Source organism: Siphateles boraxobius, unplaced genomic scaffold (genome assembly GCF_051911475.1).
Source record: "Siphateles boraxobius isolate OS27281-9 unplaced genomic scaffold, OSU_SipBor_1 26, whole genome shotgun sequence".
Lineage (NCBI taxonomy): Eukaryota > Metazoa > Chordata > Actinopteri > Cypriniformes > Leuciscidae > Siphateles > Siphateles boraxobius.
The window spans coordinates 22515903-22538673 of record NW_027508876.1 but is presented as its reverse complement, the minus strand read 5'-3'; the positions used below and the strand labels follow the sequence as shown (position 1 = coordinate 22538673).

General features: G+C 36.7%; 1 protein-coding gene across 15 annotated transcripts; it reads left to right on the top strand.

Moving 5' to 3' along the window:
• Positions 1 to 5150: 5150 nt before the first annotated feature.
• zmynd11 (zinc finger, MYND-type containing 11) lies at positions 5151 to 22770 on the top strand. 15 transcript variants are annotated; one of them, XM_077245013.1, is made up of 18 exons: positions 5157 to 5308; positions 8049 to 8180; positions 9424 to 9480; positions 9603 to 9762; positions 10693 to 10716; positions 11045 to 11077; positions 12355 to 12516; positions 13392 to 13469; positions 13582 to 13674; positions 13753 to 13840; positions 13928 to 13983; positions 14146 to 14223; positions 14303 to 14421; positions 17305 to 17548; positions 17646 to 17714; positions 17796 to 18089; positions 18238 to 18423; positions 20777 to 22770. In XM_077245013.1, exons 4-18 carry the CDS (start codon positions 9625 to 9627, stop codon positions 20897 to 20899), a joined length of 1785 nt encoding a protein of 594 aa, XP_077101128.1. In that variant the 5' UTR covers positions 5157 to 5308; positions 8049 to 8180; positions 9424 to 9480; positions 9603 to 9624; the 3' UTR covers positions 20900 to 22770. The 15 variants fall into 15 exon arrangements, 14 of the variants coding, with proteins under 14 accessions (XP_077101123.1, XP_077101125.1, XP_077101132.1 ...); XM_077245008.1 differs by lacking the exon at positions 9424 to 9480 and having other exon boundaries at positions 5151 to 5308; XM_077245012.1 differs by lacking the exon at positions 8049 to 8180 and having other exon boundaries at positions 5155 to 5308.
• Position 22771: the final 1 nt, after the last annotated feature.

The window sequence follows — 22771 nt, the reverse complement described above, 5'->3', positions numbered from 1 at the left end:
AATAATTTTGCCGACTTTTGTTACAATCCACGGATCTGCACACTGTCAGTATTTTAAAGTTTTACTAATTCTGCTTGCTGCCATAGTCTGTGTTGCCATATTTTGTTAATGTTGTTATTTGCATCTTTAGACTGATGACATTGAAGTGAAGAAAGAATGCATAATTAAATCTCTCTGTCTCTACTGAATGAATGAATACCCTAGCAGTCTGATTTGGGAGTATATGGTGAGTATATGTGCTTTTAAAATTTTTGCTGCATTTTCCAGGATGCTAAATGCTTTGTTAAAGTTAATACACCGGAATTTAAGATTACTGTATTTTTTAAATATGCCCTCTAGCACTCAGCACTCAGGAGGCGATCCAGAAGACTCTGATGGGGATTTATGTCTTTTAAGACTTGAAGGTGCAGACATAGAAGACAGCCCAGCAGATGTCGGAGTGGTGCTAGAGGGTCAAAAAGTTCTTCAGGACCTTAGCAGTGTCCCATATGCAACAGCCATGTTGCTGGGATTGATATATGGACTGAACTTGAGCTACCCTCCTGAACTCAGGTACACATTCGAGGTACTGCAAAAGCTAATTCTGGAGCTAGATGGCAACAAGTTATACAATAAAGTGCAAACACTGAAGACCAAGCTCTTCTCTGATATAATTGTGTAAGGACTGTTCCTGGAATGCCAAAATGTTAAAGGACAAATTCGGTATTTTACACTTAAAGCCCTGTTTTAAGATCGCTTTTGATGAAATAAAACGGTTAAGATAGAAATTTGGACAAATGCTTCTGTCCCGAGAATTTTCGGTTTCTGTGGTAGCACCCCCCCACCTCCACAATGTTTTCATAGGGGCACTGGAACAATATCATTCAAAAAACGCACTAAACTTTAGTTTACAAAGACGTGAAACTCACCGAGTGGTCTGGAGTGTTCACTGATATTCTCACAAAAAAGAAAAAAAAAATTCGCTGCAAAAGATGCTTTCCAACAGGTTTTCCAACAGGTTTTATCGTAGTTTTTGTCCAACTCCATTGACTTGTACTGGATGTTCTGTGAGGTACGGTATTACTACAGAAATGGGGTTGTTTGTATTCTTTCTGTAGTCTTACACAGTCGCGGTTTTATATATATATATATATATATATTACCAAGTTTGCAGAAGAGTGAGGCTTGACTCTTAAAAGTATGTTGTTGTAAAAGTAATTTTAGCCAATGTTAATGCATTTGCACAAGTTTAAAGACTCTTGAATGTAATGACTGAGAAGGCTGTTTAAAATACTGTTTATTGTAACTGTTTAACAAATACAGTTTGATCATTTGTTGAATATCTTGCCTTTTTATGACTCTACAAGACAATCACACAAAAATGCTACTTTGAAGTGCATAACTTTAAATGGAAACAACTGTGTTAAAGTAACAAGAACGAATTGGATGGAACCACTGTCCATAATTTAAATGAGTAATTTGAGACAAATCTCCTTGTGTTGGTTGAGGAAAACATATTTAGCCAGTTTTAAATTAACTAAAGCATGTTCACTAAACTTAACTGGTTTAAATTACACGGAAGCAATTCCATTGATTTGGTTGGACATTACTAATTCACTTTGATTCTTTCTCATTCAGTTGTGTTGTCACAACACAAGGAGCTTACATAGATTCAAAAAATTTCATTAATGTTAATAAAAAATAATTTGCTTGTGTGGAACCACTGTCCATAATTAAATTAAGTAAGTTCAAAGAATCATTTTTTTTAGTGTATCAAACAGAAATATACGACAAAGAGATACCTTACTGTTATAAGGCGAGGTATTTTAAAGTACAGCTCATGCATACCTTTACTTGAGGATAATGTTAAAAAAAACAGACTATAGTGTGAGAATTTGCTCATTAATGTTGCATGGCTGGGATTTGACATGACAGTGGCCTCTTCTGGTTGTCCTGAGGCTATAGTGTGACACATTATAAATCCAAATGTGATGTTTGAGAAAGCTTTTCAAACGCAGTGCAATCCAGACGTTTGCCAGACAGATAAAAACACAATTTAATCAGTATATTTTAAGATTTGTCAAACTACGCAGGATTTCATGCGTCTTGAATAAATGCATTTCCCTAAAATATGAGTATAGCAAGTTTTATTTTGCAGTAAGCTGGATGTGGAAAGATGAACAGAAGACATTACTCTCTCAAATCCAGACCATCTGCACTGGAACATTTCACAAAGGAAAATCCTGAGAAGTTCATGATCATTTATGGCTTTTGATACTGGAGTATGCTTTTGCGTTCCCAAAAAAATGCACTTTGCGTCAGATGCGTATATTAAAATAAAACCCAGACGGGATTTCTCCTTCTATGGAGATTCAATGGTTTATCATTTCCCAAAAAAAGTCTGAAAGGGAAAAATGAAAAGTGTCCACTGAGTAGAGTCTAGATTAATGCCTGTACTGTACCTACAGATAGTGGACTGATCCAGGACATGTCATTATGAGGGGATTCAGTTCAGACAGGAATCTGTAATCTGATTTTAGAATGGTAGTCTCACATATTTCATGGGTTGGGGGGGGATAAATGAATATTTAGTTTTTTGTTATGCATACTCTTTTCTAAAGCTTTTGCTGAGAAAATCACATCATACCAAACAATCCGCCTAGCAACAAGATGAACACTGCTCACTTTTAAAAAACAAAGGTTCTTCATTTGCATCAATGGTTCCATGGAGAAACTTTAACATTCAACCCACAAAATCTTTTTTTCGATGAAAGTGGATTAAAATGTTCTTCACACTAAGAAAAAAAAAGGTTATTTTAAGAACTGTTCACTGAAAAATGGTTCTTATATGGCATCGCTGTGAAAACCTTCTTTTGGAACCTTTATTTTTTAAGAGTATACTATATTACAGACATTAATATTGAAAGAAATATGTCTGATTGCTGGTAACTTATGCATTATGCTTAAGCAACAACAATAAAAATTAGAATTTACATAAGAAAATATGATTTATGTAGTGATGTAGCCTATACACATGGAACAAAATTATTTAGTGTCTTCTGAGTGTTCTCATTCCTGGCAAATTCTCTCTTTTAAAAAGGACATATAAGCAAAGTAATAGAAATAAGGTCAAACATTTTGTCAACCGTTGAGATGTGTTTAGACTTTTAAATTTTTTGTTGTGATATTAAAGTGAGGGAAAATGTAAGCACACACAGATCCAAATAAATGTTGTCAAGCAAATGGTAAAACAACGGAATACTTTCCATTTCAAGGAAATTACCTATGACTATGAGCACATACAGCTTTTAAAGGGACATGGCTAAAAAAAGTTCAGACTATACAAACACTGCGCATCCTTGTAACATACTATTTTAAGTTGTTCTATTCATGTTAAGCAATATTAGTGCTTGACAGATGCACAATGATAATAAAAAGAACAGAAATTGGAAAAAGACTTTCACTTACAACTTTAAACCGACATGGGACAGGTGCTATGATGCAGTAGAATATTCATCTCTTTTTATGGGTTGCAGACATTTTTTAGTGTCAGTTATGTGTGTTAATTTAGCACCATCTGCTGGAGCTTCTTCTTAAAGGGATAGTTCACCACAAAATAAAAAATCTGCCATCATTTGCTCCCTCAAGTTGTTCTAAACCGGTATGACTTTATTTGTTCTGTTGAACACAAAATAAGATATTTTGAAGATGGTGGTTAAAAAACAGTTGCTGGCCCCCAGTGACTTATATAATATGAATTTTTAAAAATACTATGGAAGTCAATGTTGCTAACCAAACAGTTGTTGGCCCCCACTGACTTCCATAATATGAAAATTAAAAAATACTATGGAAGTCAGTAGGGTCCAGCAACTGTTCGGTTACAACATTCTACAAAATATCTTCTTTTGTGTTCAACCGAAGAACGAAACTCATACAGGTTTAGAACAACTGAAGGGTGAGTAAATTAGTGAATTTTTATTTTTGGATGAACTATCCCTTTAAGGGCAATAAGAATTATTTTGGAAATATCTGTTCATCCTGTTTACTCCAGTCCAAATAAATAAGCTCTTATAAATATATTTAGAGCTGCAATTGATGCTTTATTAGTATAGCATTAATTTTTAATTAACATGATTAACATATGCAAGTGAGGATAATACATATTTATGCATACAATACCCTTCAATGTGAAGGTTTTGAAGTAAAAATAATTATGAACTTCTTATTTTTAAAAAGTTATATTTAGTTAACACTTTTAGCAAAGTTATTAGCATTCATTATTCTATTATTCTAGTCTATAGTCGTTAGACTTGGAAAAAAATGATCACACAAAAAATATTTTTCTTTAATTTATAGGAAATGTATGTTTATCAACTACGACAAACCAATATTTGTTCCCATAGCCGGCCCTGATATTCTGCAGGCTAAATTTGCAACCATGTTACTTGCAACCTTTTATTTTGTTTTTATTTCAATGTATATTTTAAATTTTTAAATTTTAATTTAACTTAATTTAGTTTGTTGCAAGAAAACATAAAAAGAGTTTGTATTCAGACATGTTCCATATTAACAGTAACAAACTTAATATAAACTGAATTGAAAAATGAAATAGCTCATTTAATATTTGATTACATGTTTCAGCAAAGTCTCAAAACATATCATATTGCAGAATCATAATAATAAATGCATGCATTTTTTAGATGATGTGCTCATCGTATCTAACAGAGGTCAGATGATGAATCATTACCAACTATAAAAGTTAAGAAAGGTGAAGTTTTACTTGGAATTTACATTTATGAATACATAAATTAGTAAAATAAGGCCCGGTTTCACACACAGGGCTTAGACTAAGCCAGGATTAGGTCTTAGTTTTATTTAGGACATTTAAGTATAGCTTTTTTTTTAAATGTGCCTTAGAAGAAAAAAAACATTACTGGTGTGCATCTTGAGACAAAACAATGGCACTGACATATTTTAAGATAAGTCAGTGCAAGTTGCTTTCAGTTAAAACAGCTCAACCATGCGTTTTAGACTGGGACTAGGCTTAAACCTTGTCTGTGAAAACGTGGGGAAATGTAGTAGGCTAAGTTAAAGTGAAAAAAGGTGAGACGTGCAAAGTAAAGCGCGCAACTCCTGCGTACTGCCACTAGAGTTCCCCCACAGCCTGTACTGTGTCTGTTTACCCCCTCCGAGCTCTCAACTGTGGCCGGGCTCCTCCAACCAACCACAATTCTGACATTTAACTCCGGAAACACAAATGTAACCAGCGCTGCGTTACATCCTAAAGTGCGACTGAACGGCGAGGCGTTTGATCAGCTGTCGGACAGCGGTAAGTGAGCGCATAAACCGGATCGATTTCATGACATTCACGGCAAAGAAGAACAAAAAAATCCACTCCCAACTGGTTGGTTTTGTCTAGAAACGAGGGAGGGATATCAACATGGCGTCCATGTAGCTCACCAACCAACCAACAAGAATGTCTAGGCACCGATTAAGGTTTTCCCTCCATTTTAAATTTGATTCGGTTATTAATCGTGATTCGTTGCGGTTTGATTATATGAAGCGCGTGACAAAAACAGCTCGCGCGTTTACGATGTCCTAACGTTTGTAGTTTTGCGACTCTTAGACATCCGTATGTTGTTTCTTTTAGGCACTGTGACCGAAAAGCTGGGTTTGCGCTGGATTTGATTTATCATAAATGAGACAGGCAGCTGTTAAAGTCATCATGGTTTTTGAAATGACATTATTTTGGTCGCTTCGTTAATATAAACGTGTTCTTAATGCTTTTGCGCCATACATTCCAGCACTCGGGCTGTGGACATGAGCTGCTGTTGATACTGTAGTAGCCATCCGTGGGCGGTTTAAAAAAACACTGGCAACATTTGTAGACTGTAATAGTGTGAATAAAAGTTAAGATTGTTACAAAACATAACGCTGTTGTGGTAATATTCGATCAGGAAGCGATCGGTTCTCATCCTTTCTGTATTGCGCAATAAAGCGACAGGTCTCGCTGGTGACATCAAAGCAGCACTCATTGATTTTTTTTTTTTTACACATAAATACATTAATAAAATTAAAATACGCGTGATTAAGAATGTAGATGTATATCAGACTTCCACAAAGGCGTTTTTATTCTACATTGAGCAGGTCGCCACTTCATAGGTGCTGCTATGTTGACGTCACGTGACCAGCCATGCAAATGGCCAAGTTGCTAGTAGTGATGATAATAATAATTGCTGAATTCGGAACTGCATACTACTTAGTATTTCTGCGATAGAGATACTGTATGGTAAAAGAATTAAAGAGTCATGCGGATGCGGTTCCGAATTCAGCAAATGGGTAAATTCCATTCAGAATGAGCATCCCTATGCCCTACTCACTCAGAAGGGCAGAGCCCTTGAAGTGGAGACTTTGGAGGGAGCAGGGTACTTGTGTGTAGTAATTATGCCATTTGGAACGCACTTGGCAAAGGGAGCAAAGCAAGACCATGTAATTTCCTCATTAGCTTCACATGGAATCTTACCACACACAGCAACAACAGGAATAGCCTATTATTGCTGTTAATATGATATATACAAATAAATGTACTTTTATAATGAAGTTTTTAAAATGCTTTATATGTGTGTTGCTGATCTGCTAACTTTATAAGTTTTTAAACATGAGGCATTAAAAACATTTCTTACCTATGAAACTTTTTTAAAACTAAATATGAAACGCATGACAAAAAAATTGTCTATATAACAAAAAAACAAAACAACTTGAATTATTGTTTATACGTTAACTCTAACGCTTCCGGCATATCTAAATCTAAATCAATTGTGAGGATTTGCCACCCAGGGTCAGATGACAATAAACAATTAAATCACTTCCTTGAAGTAACCATTGCATGCTCCCTTAACTGACAGACTTGTGGAAGGGACCTTGCGAAGGGATTCAATTGTTCACTTTCATTTGGAATGCCCCTACAAATGGCGTCTCCTTCCCAAAGTGCCCTTCAAGGATGCAAAAACGCCAGTTGGAATTCACCCAATGTTTTACCTACATATAACAGTTTCAGGCATGACCAAGGTGCTTTACAAAGTATAATGATAGACAGGTGTGTGGTGACCAGCAGTATTTAGTATTCAAACTTCAAGCATCCAGGCCAATAGGAGTCAGTATAACTGCAACAAAAAGCACTAGGCATGAGCAAATTGAGTGCACTTTTGAATGTTGTAAAATGCAAATGACTAAAGTTTTTCTTTTACCCCCACATGAATAATGTCATGGTGTTGCATATCATTCTACGTCTGTTCTTTCCAGACTTTATTTGTTTATTGAAATGGAATCAACATTTGTCAGCTAAGGCTTTACAACATTGTTAGATTAATGTCTTGTACCTCGAAAACTGTTATTTCCGTAATTTAATTAATGAGTGTGTCTTTTTGTTCTTATTCCTGGAAACTCATTAGAATGCACTTTCATTAATAAATTGCATCGTACAGAAGGAGTTTTAGAACCATCTGGCAGTTGATTGGAGAAGCTGTAACTTACAGTATGCACAACAGCATTAAATGTGACCGTCGTTTTTATCTGTTTTTCATTCCACATGGAGACCTAAAATACTGCGGGCACTTTGCACTGTTGAGGGTTTTTATAGAACTGGGTTTGCACTCTACATGTCATTTTGACTGTAAATCTCTGCTGTTCTGTTATGATGATGGGAAGGACAATGTTTAGTTTTTCTTGTTGTTGTCTTTGATATCCTTTGACATTAACAGAACTGTTCTAAAGGGAGTTTTATAAGCTTAATGTTTAACCTCGTGTGGTTAGTTGCAAGAGCTCTTTATAAAGAGAACATCGAGTTTAGAGTCCATGTAGATGGAGACTTGAATAAGTCACAACAATGAAAAGGGTAATCATTTATGAGATGCACTGTTTAGAGAAATGGTGTAATTTAATGCTCTCTCTGACGAGACTAACAAATATGTACATTTTGCTTATATGCAAGCACCTAAGCTTTTAAGCCCGTACTTTGTTTATTGTGGGAAGCGTGAGTATTTGTTCAAGGGTTTTGGTATTCCTCCTAGGTTGGAACTGGCCACGATGTCAAGGGTGGTGAAGAAGAGGCAAGCAGACCCTAAGGTGGTTCAGTATGTCTGGTCGGCCATTGAGGTCATCCGCAATCAGAAACAAATCGCAAACATGGACAGAATCTCAAAGTAATTGCTTTAACTCGACTCCCTTTAATAACACTATCGCATTTTAAAGGGATAGTTCACCCAAACATGAAAATTTCTTTCCTCATTTACTCAGCCTCAAGTTGTTCCAAACCTGTATGAATTTCTTTCTTCTGCTGAACACAAAAGAAGATATTTTGAAGAATGTTTGTAACCAAACAGTTGTAGGGCACCATTGACTTCCATAGTATGGGAAAAAATACTATAAAAGTCAATGGTGCCCCACAACTGTTCTTCAAAATACAAAGAACAAAGAAATGTATACAGGTTTGGAAGAACTTTAGGGTGAGTAAATTAGGGGTGTAACGGTTCTCGGTAAAAAATCAAACCATACCGTTCTCCATCCACGGTTCAGCAAGCACTTGCACCGCGGTTCATCTCAAATCTGACGAAGCATATAGAATATGGTTTGTTGAAAATGTGTTAAACAGACAGACAGAGTTTGGATAATGTATGTTTCTGTCGATGGATACACATTCTGGTTTCCCAATACTTTACAACAGCGAAAAACAAACAAACAAAAAAACATGGACAAAACAGTCACTCTTTGTAAACTTTGTTCAATGCGAGTGCTGTATGCCCTAATATGACCAGTCAATTTAAACATTCAAGCGCAAGAAGACGCGAGAGTGTGTGCACTCATCTGAACCTTGCTGTGGAAAGCCGCGTATCAGACAGCGCACAAATATTGAGTTCTCTGTCAAGTCTTGTGTTTGAACGGACAAATTCTCACAAAAATGATGTCAACGTGCCCGTCTTGTCGAGTATCCTATTCCTAGCAAATATAGTTGGTTATGTCCTCAGTGAACATAAACAGTCGAGAACGACAACGCATTTGTTCAGTATCAGTGTATTGGATCAGTGCTTTGTCTTAAAGTGACAGCAGCTTAATATTTCTGCTGTCTGTTTTCAATGTTAATCAAACAACAAAAGACAAGGAAATCACTCACTGCTCTTGACTGAATAACTTTTGTAACTTTAATAAGGATTAATCTTCAATTTATACAGGGAAATATGCAATTTTATTTTACATTTGAGTACTTTATTCAATTTCTGTACCTGAAAACTTCTGTTAGACCTACCTGAAAAGCCTCAAAAAAGCACTGTTTATTTTAGTTGTATCTTTGGTCTGTTGTATTTATTTGTGCTGTTGCTTGTAGTTTGATTATTTGTTCTTATTCTCTTTATTGTTATTTGACAGTAGTCCTTTTTTCCCTGAACATAGCACATACCGAACCGTACTGAAACTGTGACCCTAAAACCGTGATACAAAAACCGAACCGTGAGTAATTTGAACCGTTACACTCCTAGAGTAAATGATGACCGAATTTTCATTTTTGGGCGACCTATACCTTTAATGTATTCCTTTAAAATATCTTAAGAGATGGCCTTGTTTTCATGCAGATATTTAAGTCGTGTGTATGGGATGCACCCTAAAGAAACGGCCAGGCAGCTGGTTCTGGCCGTGAAAGACGGTCTGGTGGTGGAAACGCTCACCGTGGGCTGCAAAGGCTCCAAAGCCGGGATCGAACAAGAGGGATACTGGCTCCCAGGAGACGAGATGGTGAGACATATACCAGAGCATGTCTATTTTAAACAACATACTTTTATCTACATGCCTCTTAGATAAAAATGTGAAAGGTAAACATGGCTTGGTTTTACTGCACATTAATCAAATGAAATAAAGAGCTCAAAATGTAGATATGCTGCCGGCTCCAAGACAGTCATGAACCATGAAGTCCATCAGCAAATATTTGATTAGTTGCTTAGCTTATATGGACCAGAAAATCAGTTTGTTCATGACTTTAATGTTCAACAGTGAGTTTTCAGCTGTAAACGTCCTTCATATGCACTAGTAATGGTAGATGCAGATGTTTCAGTGCCTTCACCAGCACATAGAGACATTCCTCTGCTGTGTGAGAGAGCATGTTTGAAGGAAGCACTGTTTGTTTTTGGGGAATGGCTTGCCACTAGGAACATACGCATTCGTCCCAGTCTTCATCAGCCATATGTGTCGTCTTCATTTAAAAAAAATCGAGAAAAGTCTTTTTTCTTTTCTTTTTTTTGCATGAAAGATCTTCCTACATGTACACTACTGTTCAAAAGTTTGGGTCGATAATTTTTTTAAATTAAGAATTAATTTTTTAATTGAGCAAGGATGAATTACATTTGATCAAATGTGACAGTAAAGACATATATGATGTTACAAAAAAATTTCCCCAATAAATGTAGCTTTGGAGCATAATATGTGGCTTCAAAAAACATAATCTTACTGACCCCAAAATTTTGAATGTAATGTAAAAACAGCATATTTATGAATATGATAGCAGTGTATTTTAATGTTCATGTTGTGACTGTGCTGAATTCCGGTACTTCTCACACCAAACACCCACCTGCGAGTCCCTAACACGGAGCGCCTGTGGTTAGTTTCAGCCAATCCCAGCTCTCAGATTAGGATTTTAAACAATGTTTTTTGGATCACTTGCAATCGCAGGAGCAGATGTCAGAAGAAAGCAAGGTATGTTCACGTCCAGTTGCTGTGATTTTTTTTTTAATTAACAACATAATCTGCCCTTTAGTAAATAGTATGTGTAACCTGTACATGGGACAGTAGCTGAACTGAAAAAAAGCTTCTATGTGGCCTTCAGACTTTTGTCTCCAAAATTTAAATTTTCCATGAAATCTAAATCGTTCTGTTTAAGTATCAATCTAAATATTATGATAATACACACTTTTTATACTGGCATCAGCAAGCTTGATGTCACTTCAGTACTGTTCTGTGTGAGGTTTTGTGCGCTTTGTTTTGCCGCTGAATGCTCATTTTTAGTGATTTCTCTCTTCTCTAGCCCTCTTTGCCTACTGATGCTCTTTTTCAAGATGTGCGTATGCTTCACATATTAATCTTACATGTTTTACAAATCAAGATTTTGTTTTTGCGAGATTTGTATGTCAATGTCAAGACCAGTTCAATGTCAGAACCAGTTAGACCTGTGTTTGCTGAGCTGTTACTAGGGCAAAGACCAGTGTCAGAAGTTAGCTTGTCCATTTAAGGATGGAAATCTATTACCTGTAAAATTAAACCAACTCATTTATTTTTTTAAATATTATGCATTATTATGCTATTATTAAGGTGATATTTTTTGTCACTGTCTTTGGCATTTTTGCTTTAAACCCCTGTTAACGTCTTACACTGGTTTAGTCCCATTTTAAGGGTAAGAATAAAAACGATTTGTAGACAGTACCAGCATTTTCCGAAGTTTAACTTTTGCCAAATCCTAGAGATTTTGTACTGTAACCAGATCAGTGAAAATGGTGGATTGTCTCTGGTGTGTGTTGGTGTGTTTCGAGAAATATACTATAGATGGATGATATTTTTAGAGGATAGTTTTAACCCATGGTGGATGTGATCGTGGCATGTGAGAATGTGATTGCTCACCGTTTCATTGAAAGAATATTTTGTCATATTCGAGGTTTGATTTAAATGGCCGTTTGACTGAAAGTATATAATGGTATTTTCTTTGTTTTAAATCTGTAGCTTTCTTAGTCTTTGAAAGTGTTTAATCTGTGTAGAACAGACTTTAAGTCTTTACTACTACAAATATAGTTCAGAAGCATTGTAAAAACATGAAAAAATGGCCATTTAAATGGATCCAAAAAGCAAAAATGTAACATGCTTGTGTTCCTCTCATAATATAAACAAATACACCTACAATATTTTGATTGATTGTTTCTTTATTATAACTAATGAGTGGGGTTTTTATACTTTTGCTCTCTCTGTCCTTTACTAATAATCATATAAGAACAGCTCTCATACTCTGCGTTTTCTCAGCTTCAAACTCAATTAATATATATATACACAATATACATACTTGTGTATATAATGAATGTGAAAGTAATGTTTCTGGTGATTTTACCTAGACTACATATTTATTATTATTACTATTTGTCTCTCAGGGCTCTAATTTGACAGAAACTCCAGAGTCTATCTTAAAAGCATTTCAAAGTAAGAGGGCTGATCTTAAATCTATTTCCCAAGATTGTATTTGCAGGTTATTTGCAGGACAAAGCTTTCCTGGATCAGTGGTATTGTTCGCGGGAGCTTGGTGGTGGCCCAGGTGGGCGGGGATGTGCATTACTATACTTGTGTGTGTTTCAGGACTGGGAAGCAGAAAGTCACGACTGGTACTGCTTTGAGTGTCACCTTCCCGGAGACGTGATGGAGTGTGACGGCTGTTTCCGTGTCTACCACCTCCGTTGTTTGTCTGAAGACCACCGGCCACGGGACTCAACCTCCCACTGGCAGTGCGGCATCTGCAGGGTGGGTGCAAAACAGATGTGCCCGAACTTTTTACAACAAAAGAACAAAAATCGAACTTGATTGAGGTCCGCGGGCTGAAAGTAAAAGTTTCTAGGGTTTCATTAGAAGAACGTTCTGAAACTTGACTCGTTAATGGAAATTAAGCTACTCTGAGTTCATAGAAATTTTGCTAATATGTTATCTATGTAATATTGTGAATATTTAATGCCACGATAAACAGTATTACCAAATACCAGCACACATCTACTTCAATGGCTTGTTTTTTTTCTTGGATATATTTTTCCCCTCATGGCATGGCGGCCCAAATCAAAGGTCATCATGGACCAACTTTGGCCCACTGGCCCTGGTTTGGGCATCTCTAGTATAGAGAGACCAGTAGAAAACGGCTAGTTGAGATTGTAAATTCTGCCAGTTTAGCTGATAATCATTCATTGCTCTTTATACAACCTTCTAGGGTCATCGGACTGGAGCATATCCTTGTTTCTTTAGCTCATATACAGTATATTCATTTGCCCATTTGCTGATGTTGCTTGGCAACAGCCTATATTTAGGATAAGCAATATTATAATTATTATTGGTGAATTTTATTCTGATTATTAAAACTAGAATATTTTATTTAATTGTGGATTTAATAATGATCAGATTTTATATATATACACACACAATATATATTCAAATAGAAATGACATTGATATAATAATCTATATAGAAAATTCCCCAAATAATTGTATAGCTTTATGTCATGCCAAAAAATAAATAAAAGAAATGTATCTTTTATTCAGCAAGGATGTTACATTGATTTAAAAAAATTGAGAGTAAAGAGATTTATAATGTTTCAAAAGATTTCAATATCTTATGGTGATGTGTACTAACAGGGCAGTAAAAGGAAGAATTTGAACAAACAGGAAATGATGACATACCTGAAGTTCATTCTTGGACGCATGAAGGAAAGGGTGCGTTTCACATTTTAGCTTCATACTTTTTTCACACTAAATCGTGTAGAAATGAAGCCTTTTCTCCACATGCATTTTACTATTGAGATGTGAAGCAGATTTCTTCTTTCAGGCTGTGGACCTGCACAAGAAAGGAAAGGAGACAAAGCAACCCGTGTACAGAAGACTGATCCACACACCTCTGGATGTGGAGAACATACAAGAGGTACACTAGTAGACACATTTCAAAGATCATCTTCAATCATCCTTGGCACATTCTCACGTGTCTTCTGTTCCCTTACAGAACATCTCAGAGGGGAAGTACAAGAGCTTTGAGGATTTCAGGGCTGACGCTCAGCTTATAGTTCACAACACAGCCATTCTGCACGGAGGTGAGTTCTTCTGTACCGCAGTCATCGCTGTGATTTATGAAACAACTCAAGTGTCAACTTAACCGATTCCACATTCTCTCTCAACAGTCAACAGCGATCAGACGGAAATTGCGAGACTTCTCTACAACGACACATGCCATGAGGTCAGGCTGAGCAAACAGTTGGAATTTTAAGCTTTTTTAATGCACTTGACAAACACGGTTAAGCTTTTCTGTTTAGGTTTTTCACAACATTCTAATGTTAATGTGTCAAAGATTTTGGGCCCTTTATGAACAATGAATTATGCAATTATTTGTTTGTTCCAGCTGAACGAGTTAATGTTGTGCAGACACTGCTTCTATCTCTCGAATGCACGACCCGACAACTGGTTCTGTTTCCCATGTGTAAGCACAAACACACACTCATTCCTGCAGATTTCTGTGTGATTTGTGAGTATATAAAACAATGTTTGTCTGTGATCAGAGTCCGAATCATGAGCTGGTTTGGGCCAGGATGAAGGGTTTTGGTTACTGGCCTGCCAAGGTGATGCAGAGGGAGGGCAACCAGGTGGATGTTCGGTTCTTTGGTCACCAGCATCAAAGGTGAGCCTCAGGTTATAATATGAACATGAACAATATTTGTCTAAATTATTAGTCTAAACGAGATTATTGACTCTGTATTGATTGATTACAGCTGGGTGATATACCAAATATACACAACATATTCGCAGTGATTTACCCCCCGTTTCAAAGACAAGGCTTAGGCCTACGCCTAGTCCCAGACTAAAATGTGTTTAAGATGGTTTAACTAAAAGCAACTGATCTTAAAATATGTCAGTGCCAATGTTTTATCTCGAGATGCACACCAGTAGTTTTTTTTCTAAGGCACGTTTCTAAAAGCTATTTGGATATCCTAATTGAACTAGCCACTAATCCTGGCTTAATCTAAACCCTGTGTGTGAAACCACGCCCTAATGTGTGTGTTCTTTTTTCTTCTTCTTTTTTTACCATTTAAGTTCACTAAAATAGACTAGTTTTGCTATCCTCCCTTGTCTTTTGAGCTACAATGCTCATTAGGATTTAGGTTTGGGTATCATTTGGGTTTTTTTCAATACCGGTGCCAAATCGATACTTTTAAAATGGTACCGGTGCCTGAACTGATACTTTTTTTCTTCTTTTTTTTCAATTAAAAAACATTCTTTAATGTCATTTACCATCGTTTTGAGGCTCTCTTTTTAAAAATAAATATATAAGTAGTCTAAATACAAAACACAATGAATTTACATAACTTCACAATTAACCCTAAGCCACATAACCCAAATACAATAATTTAACACTAAATAACACTACGGTACTAATAACAGCAAAGTAGTCTGTCTTCTTGGTATGCTAAAAACCAGCTACCCAACCCTATTAGGATGTTTTAATAACACTGGTAAGTGAAAGAGTTCAAATTGTCCATCCATTTCTTTAAATCAATTCAAAATATGTAGCTAAATATATTACTTTGGTTCATATAAACAAAATTCTGTTCATACAATGTGGAAAACAATTTGATTTATTTTTTATGTTTAATGCAAGTTGTAATTTATAAATTATAATTATTTTAACCTTTTATACATGTGTGTTAATTTTATAATATTTAATAATTTTACTTTAAATCTCCAAATAGAATCAATGCTTAATTAAATGTATGATTTTAAGTTATAACATTAGGTGAAATTATTAGCAAATGAATCTGTGATTTAAGTCGTTTTTTTGTTGTTGTTTTTTATAATTTCACAGCCCGAAAATATAAATAAATGTTTTTTTTGTGTGTGTACACAGTAGTCAACATTTGAAGTGGATCAAAACTTTTCATCAAAGTTATACATGAATTACAACAATATCCATTCTAGTCTTAGCACAACTTTGAACTTTTTTTATCCACCTCAAATGTTGATGTTGTACTGTATGTTCATCACATCAAAAAAATCACACATTTAGAGAAAAAAAAACTTGAAATCATGTTGAAATCACCCACAATTATTGGCACCCCTAACAATTCTGCTGAAAAATGTAATGGATTTATTTTTAAATATATTTTTCTGTAGTTGCTAAAGTTGGTCAGAGTATCTAGGAACTATTAATTAGTAATTCATGACTTCCTGTTTCCCTGGGGTATAAATATGACGTGACACAGAGGCCTAATTCTCTTACCCATTTGTCAACATGGCAAAGACAAGAGAACACACCATTGAAGTAAGGCAGATGTGTGTCGACCTTCATAAGTCAGGCAATGGCTACAAGAAAATAGCCACTCGCTTTAACTTGCCCATATTTACAGTCAGAGGAATCATTAAGAAGTTTAAAACAAATGGAACAGTGACAAACAAGGCTGGAAGAGGACCCAAGTTTATCTTGCCACAACGCACAGTGAGGAGGATGGTAAGAGAAGTAAAAAAAGTCCTGAGCTCACTGTCACAGAATTGCATCAAAAAGTGGCATCTTGGGGTCACAAAGTCTCCAAAACAAACATCAGACATGCCAACAAGCTGTTTGGGAGGCATGCAAGGAAAAAGCCTTTTCTCACTAACACTCACAAACGTAAACGTCTGGAGTTTGCTAAGCGGCACTGGGACTTCAACTGGGACCGTGTGCTTTGGTCAACAAACACTCTAAGTGGGTCTGGCGTAAAACAAAAGATGAGTATGCCGAAAAGCACCTCATGCCCACCGTGAAGTATGGTGGAGGATCTGTGATGGTGGGCCTGTTTCTCTTCCAAAGGCCCTGGGAACCTTGTTAGGGTGCATGGCATTATGAACGCTTTGAACTACCAGGACATTTTAAATAAGAACCTGATGGCCTCTGCCAGAAAGCTGAAGATGGGTCGTCATTGGGTCTTTCAGCAGGATAATCATCCAAAACATGTGGCAAACTCTACACAAAAATGGTTCAGCAGTCACAAACTCAAGGTCCTCCCATGGCCATCTCAGTCCCCAGACCTCAACCAAATCAAAAACCTGTGGGGCGAGCTATAGAGGAGAGTGCATAAGAGAGGAACCAGGACACTGGATGATCTAGAAAGATTGTGCAAAGAAGAATGGTCAAAGATCCCTCTCTCTGTGTTCTCCAATCTTGTGAAATGTTATAGGAGGAGATTAAGTGCTGTCTTGTTGGCAAAAGGGGGTTGTACATAGTATTAACATCAGGGGTGCCAATAATTGTGGGACACATGATTTCAAATATTTTTTTTCTAAATGTGTTTTTTTTTTTTACCACCAAAGTATTGTACTTAAATAAAAGGTTGGATTTTTCTCTTTTTTTTTGCATTTGGGTTCTATGTTGTTTTTGAAAAAAGGAGAATTTTTAGAAGTCCTCGACCACATCTTAAACAGGATGCCAATAATTGTGGAGGGCACTGTATATAAGTGTATACCTGGTGTAAATCTGTATGTGGAGAAACTAGCTTGTGAAACTAGCAGGCTCGTGTCTGTGTTGCTGCAGGGCATGGATTCCTTCTGACAACATCCAGGAGATCACGATCAGTGTGCAGCAGCTGCAGGTGAAGCGCAGCTCGGGCTGGAAAAAGGCATGTGATGAGCTGGAGCTCCACCAGCGCTTCGTGAGGGAGGGCCGTACCTGGAAGGGGAAGCCTGAAGAGAAGAATGACAGGTCGGAGAGGCACGAAAGACAAGAAGATAGACAGGAAGAGGCGGAGTCAAGCATCTCATCCACATCCAATGAGCAGGTTAGCACTTTGGTGGCACAGAAATGTCAAAATTCACATTTAAATAAGCAAGATTGGCTTTGCTTTATTTGTTATCTTGTTCTGATCTTTACGGCAGTCAAAAGGCAACCAAGAGCCCAAAGCTAAAAAGAGTCGCCGTTCCCAAGTCTCAGAGCCCAAAGAAGAGGTTTGTAATGCATCATGTTTATTGAGTAGATGTGGCATTGAGTTCATGTTATCCTTTACCATCTCCTTGCTGTTATATCAGGAACCAGAGCCCGAGATGGAAGCCGTCAGCTCCAGCCAAGAGATCCCAACAGCTGTTCCACATCAGCCGGAGCGTATGTCCGTCTACACCCAGACCAAGAAGTCTGGCTCGCCTTCTTCCTCTTCCTCACCGGCCCCCCGCATGATACACCGAGGCACACAGACGCTCAACGAGGGCAACTGCCAAAACATGTGCCACGACAAATACACCAAGATCTTCAGCGACGTTAAAGAAATGATGAAAGCGGAGAACAAGCGGGAGACTGAACGCGTCCTGAAAGAGGCTCTGGACAAGGTGAGGAACGTTCTTTCATTTCGGACTTACATTTGGCTCCCTCTTGTGGCCAGATTTAAAGATACCCCTTTTCCTCCAAGAACGCCACACTGTTGGTGGAAAGGGGGGGGAAATCGCAGCAAACTCAGCAATGTGGTCGTCCTTACAGTTGCGAGGGGAGATGGAAGAAGAGAAACGGCAGGCGGTGAACAAAGCGGTGTCCAGCACGCAGGCTGATATGGAGAGAAAGTGCAAACAGGTGAAGGAGAAGTGCAAAGAGGAGCTCATGGAGGAGATGAAGAAGATGGTAGCTCAGCATAAACAACTTCTTTCCCAGACCAAGAAGAAACAGTGGGTGAGTGTATCAAACCTAAAGATGTTCTGAAGGTTCAAAGGGTTAAAACCACCAGACAGTCAACAATGCAATATAAATGCTTTTGAGTCTGTTTTCATCCGGAAGAGACATTGAAAATGTGTCAAGAATATCAAACTCATCATTTAATTTTTAAAGTTTGGGTCCCTTTATTAAAAATCCTGCGTTTTTTTTAATTTATTTTTTATTGTTAAAAAAAAAAAGGTATTTTAAAAGATATAACCATAAAAATAAAAAGTAGGCCTACACCTTTTGCAACTGGGCCAATTTTGACCCTGGTATCAACTGAGGCTTTACATGATGTTTTTCAGACTAGTAAGTTAGGCTGAATATATTTTACAAAAGTATTTTTGAGACAAAGTTGTTTTGTATTTTGATAAACATGAGTATGGTAATCTTTTTCATCTGAAAGTGAAACTAAACATTTTTTAAAAACATTCCAGAGTAATATTGACGTTGTTTTGTTGGAAAATGAATAATGTAGGTTTTTAAACAGACTTGCATCACAGTGGTTTTTCTGTAGTTCAAGTAAAATGTGAAATACCAAAGAATTTTCTGACTTAATTAATAAAAGGGGGTAACAAATATAGTAATAATAACTGCAATATTCAAAAGCTGAGAAGTTACTGATCAGTTACAGTATGGTTTTACTTAAAAAATAAGTTATGATTTATATTGAATGATTCATGCTAGCTAATTAATTTAAAATTAGTCTTGAGTGTTTGAATCAGGCAAAGTTAATTCAAATGTGACTCGTGTCATGATCTGTTGAAGAGCATTTACTTTTTGGATCAGTATGTGAACGTAAGTTCCTAATTATTTTTCATCTTAGAACTTGTTTTCCCCAGAAGGCCTAATTTGCCTGCCTTGTTGTATTTACAGTCTATTTATAGCTTCTACCTGTGGCTGGGAGATGAGAAATTGTTCTTCAGCATGTTATTCACCTGAGTTTTAAAATTCTCTTCTAGGAAATATTGCAGCTCTGAGGGCATAATTAGGAAATGAAGATCAATTACTGCCTGACTAAATCAATACGTGTTGTGGGCTTATTATTCTGTAGACGAAGAGTCGGATTTAGTTGGTTACCCTGAATAATGACGCTATTGAGAAACTACCACCACCCGCGCATTTTGTTACCTTGTGTTTGGGTACAAACGATTTTGTCCAGTAGATCGTGTCCCTTCTCTGATCCATATCTGTTGTTGCTGCAATGTTACAGTTATCACTGCAATGTTACAGTTATCACTGCGATGTGACATTGCGTGCTGATAATATAAAGTCTCAATCGCTTGTATGTTTGCATAAATATCCGTCCATCTTTAATTGGAAGTAATATGGTCCGAAAAAGAACTGTATTCGGCACTCGCACGTTGACAGGAAACTTCTCGTGCGCGCGCGGTTTACCGCCTGTCAGAGCGCGCACTACAGTCTTTTCACGTTAGAACTGTGAAATACACACATAATGATGTCATAATATCCGTCTGGGCGAGTATTTACGTACACTATTGGTTATGGTTATATCTCAAGTGAACGTTAACAGTTGGGAAAATTTGTTGTTTGTTAACGCATTAGGTCTGCTGCCCTATATAACTACCCGATGCTTTCTATTTTAACAAAAGAAAAAGAGAGAATCACTCATTGGGCTTGATTTTAATAACTTTTCTAGCTTTTATAAAAAATCACTGTATATATTTAATTCACAAGACCTACTTGAAAAAACAAACAAACGACTTGTTTCATTTATTTGTCCTATTGCATGTGATTTTGTGTTTTATTCTAATTTTATTACTGTTTACTTGTCTTCAACTTTTTCCTTACATTAATTCCAACAAATTGTTACATTTCACTGGTATGTTATTGGTACTGTAACCTTATTTCTAGCAAAAATAACTATAACATGATATATATTACTCATACCTCTCACCCCAGTTCTAACCATAATTAAAATGAGAGTTCTGTGACTTAGTCCACATACGCTCTGAGGCTTTGAATGCTAGTGTGCTCCTAAACATTGTGAACACACAATTTAGTCCTTCTGGGAAAACAAACCAAAGATATTGATGACTCATTCTGCACTAAACAGATTTTTGTCCAATCAAATGCTCTCTAGAATGAAAATATCTCTCCCCTTCAACAGACTTAAATTTAGCCAATCGTGATGATTGCTATGATGTAAATTTAAACTGATTGACTTTTTTAAAAGGGAAAAACACTTTGATTCTGTCCAACCCGAATGTCCCATTTCATTAGGAAATGCACCAATATGAATGTTGATCCAGGAATTAATTTCTTGGCAACTCTATGCATCTCAGTATCCACTTTTTTTATTTTTCAGTGTTATAACTGTGAAGAAGAGGCGATGTACCACTGCTGCTGGAACACGTCGTACTGCTCCATCAAATGTCAGCAGGAGCACTGGCACGCGGATCACAAACGTACCTGTCGCCGGAAGAGATGAGCTGGCCACGCCCCTCTCGACTCCACCCATCCACAAGCCACGCTATTGGACAGATCATGGATTCTTGATTTTTAGCCAGCATTTTAACCCCCAGATCCTAAGGACACTTACCTGGACATTTAACTGAGTTGCGGTGAACGCTAACAGGACAAGTGAGCACGGGATTTCAAGTATTCCTCGTAGAGATGGGTTTTATGTTTGGATTTTAACGGTATCTCTTCTTTATCCTTTTTTTTTTTTACCCTTTTATTTGCTGTACGACGGAAATCAGCCTTGCTTGCATACAGACTAGCTGAAATGTGAAGTACTAGTAATCTTTTTAAACAAAACTTAATCTGAAGCTATGTAGATATTTGAATTTTTATATGAGCGAATCATGTCTGCCTCCTGCATTGAGAGAAGATGGTGCTTTTAAACTCGACGGTTGGTTTTTATCAGTGGTTGTGATGTCTTTTTTTTTTTTTTTGGGAACAGGGTTTAAAGATGGCAGGTCATGTCTGTCTGAATGATACAATCTTCCATTAATGAATATGCACATTTCATGGTTACACTTTAAAATAGGCCTTTTAATTAAAAAAACTAAAAAAAAAAACTAAATTATGTGCTAATTTTGGGGTCCATTGCAGTAGCTTAAGTGTACTAAATGTTTGCCAAGTGGGATGTTTAGTGAGGTTCATAAGTGTGAACAAAACTTGATGATTTCATGTCAAGATCCCATTAAGTAGCAACATTTAACCAGACTTAAGATTGTACAGAGATCAGAGTAAATAAAACAATCAGAAATGATCACTTATCATCAAGGATGACTGTTCATGGCACTTTCTGATCTGAGGGAGAATTTAAAAGGATAGTTTACATAATTTAAATCAACCATAATTTACTCGCCTTCATGTTGTTCCAAACCTTTTATGTGCTGCTCAATAAAAGGAAATGGCTTGACTTGGTCTCCATCCACTTTCACTTTATAGAAAAGAGCAGCTTGGACACTTAAACATCTCATTTTATATTTTTCAGTTAAATGCGTATGGAACGACGTGAGGCTGCATAATTGACAAAATTTAGGTGAATTATTGTCATTTAAATACTGCAATAACAAAAAGTAAGATCTATCTTTAGAAAGTTTTTGAGATGTAATTTAATAATGTCGACCAGGGCTGCGTTTCCCACGATCGACTTTTGGGAAGGAGAATCAATCAGCTGAAGGATGTATGGGAACATGAGGTCCTTCTTTAGAGTTTTTGCACAGATCCATATGTGCGTGCACCTGTATTCGGTCTCTCTCTCTGAAGTTCTGGATGCGTCTTAAATCACGTCTAATACATCCAGGTTTCTGTCGTGCCCCATTTCTCTTTTTCTCTCGCTCCCTTCCCAACCTCACTGTTGCACTACATGTAAATAACTGTTTGCCGCTAACCGAGACTGATGACGTTTGCACGTTAGCATATGTACATTTCATGAGCGCATTAACGATGTATTTGATAAACTCGAACTGTAAAGGAAAAAAAATATTTGTGATATAACGGTAATTTGTTCCATTCCAGTGTGCATGAAACCAGGTTGTGTGAACCTTATTTTGGACTCTACGTTAATCATTGCGTGTCATCAGTGATGCAGTATGTCTCCTTTTTTGTTTTCTAGGGTAATTTGACACCACTTTGTTATTGCAAGTAACCCTTTTTGAACTGTATTTTTAATTTATATTTATGCGGACAGAGTAATGACTACTGAGAATTTCCGACACCCAGCGAGAAGTCTGGTGAACAAACACCTGTCTTTCATGTGCATACGAATTAATGTGGTGTAAACGTTTTCCCCTTTCTTGCATTACATTATGTAACAGTACTATGTATAAATAAAACATATCAACCGGTG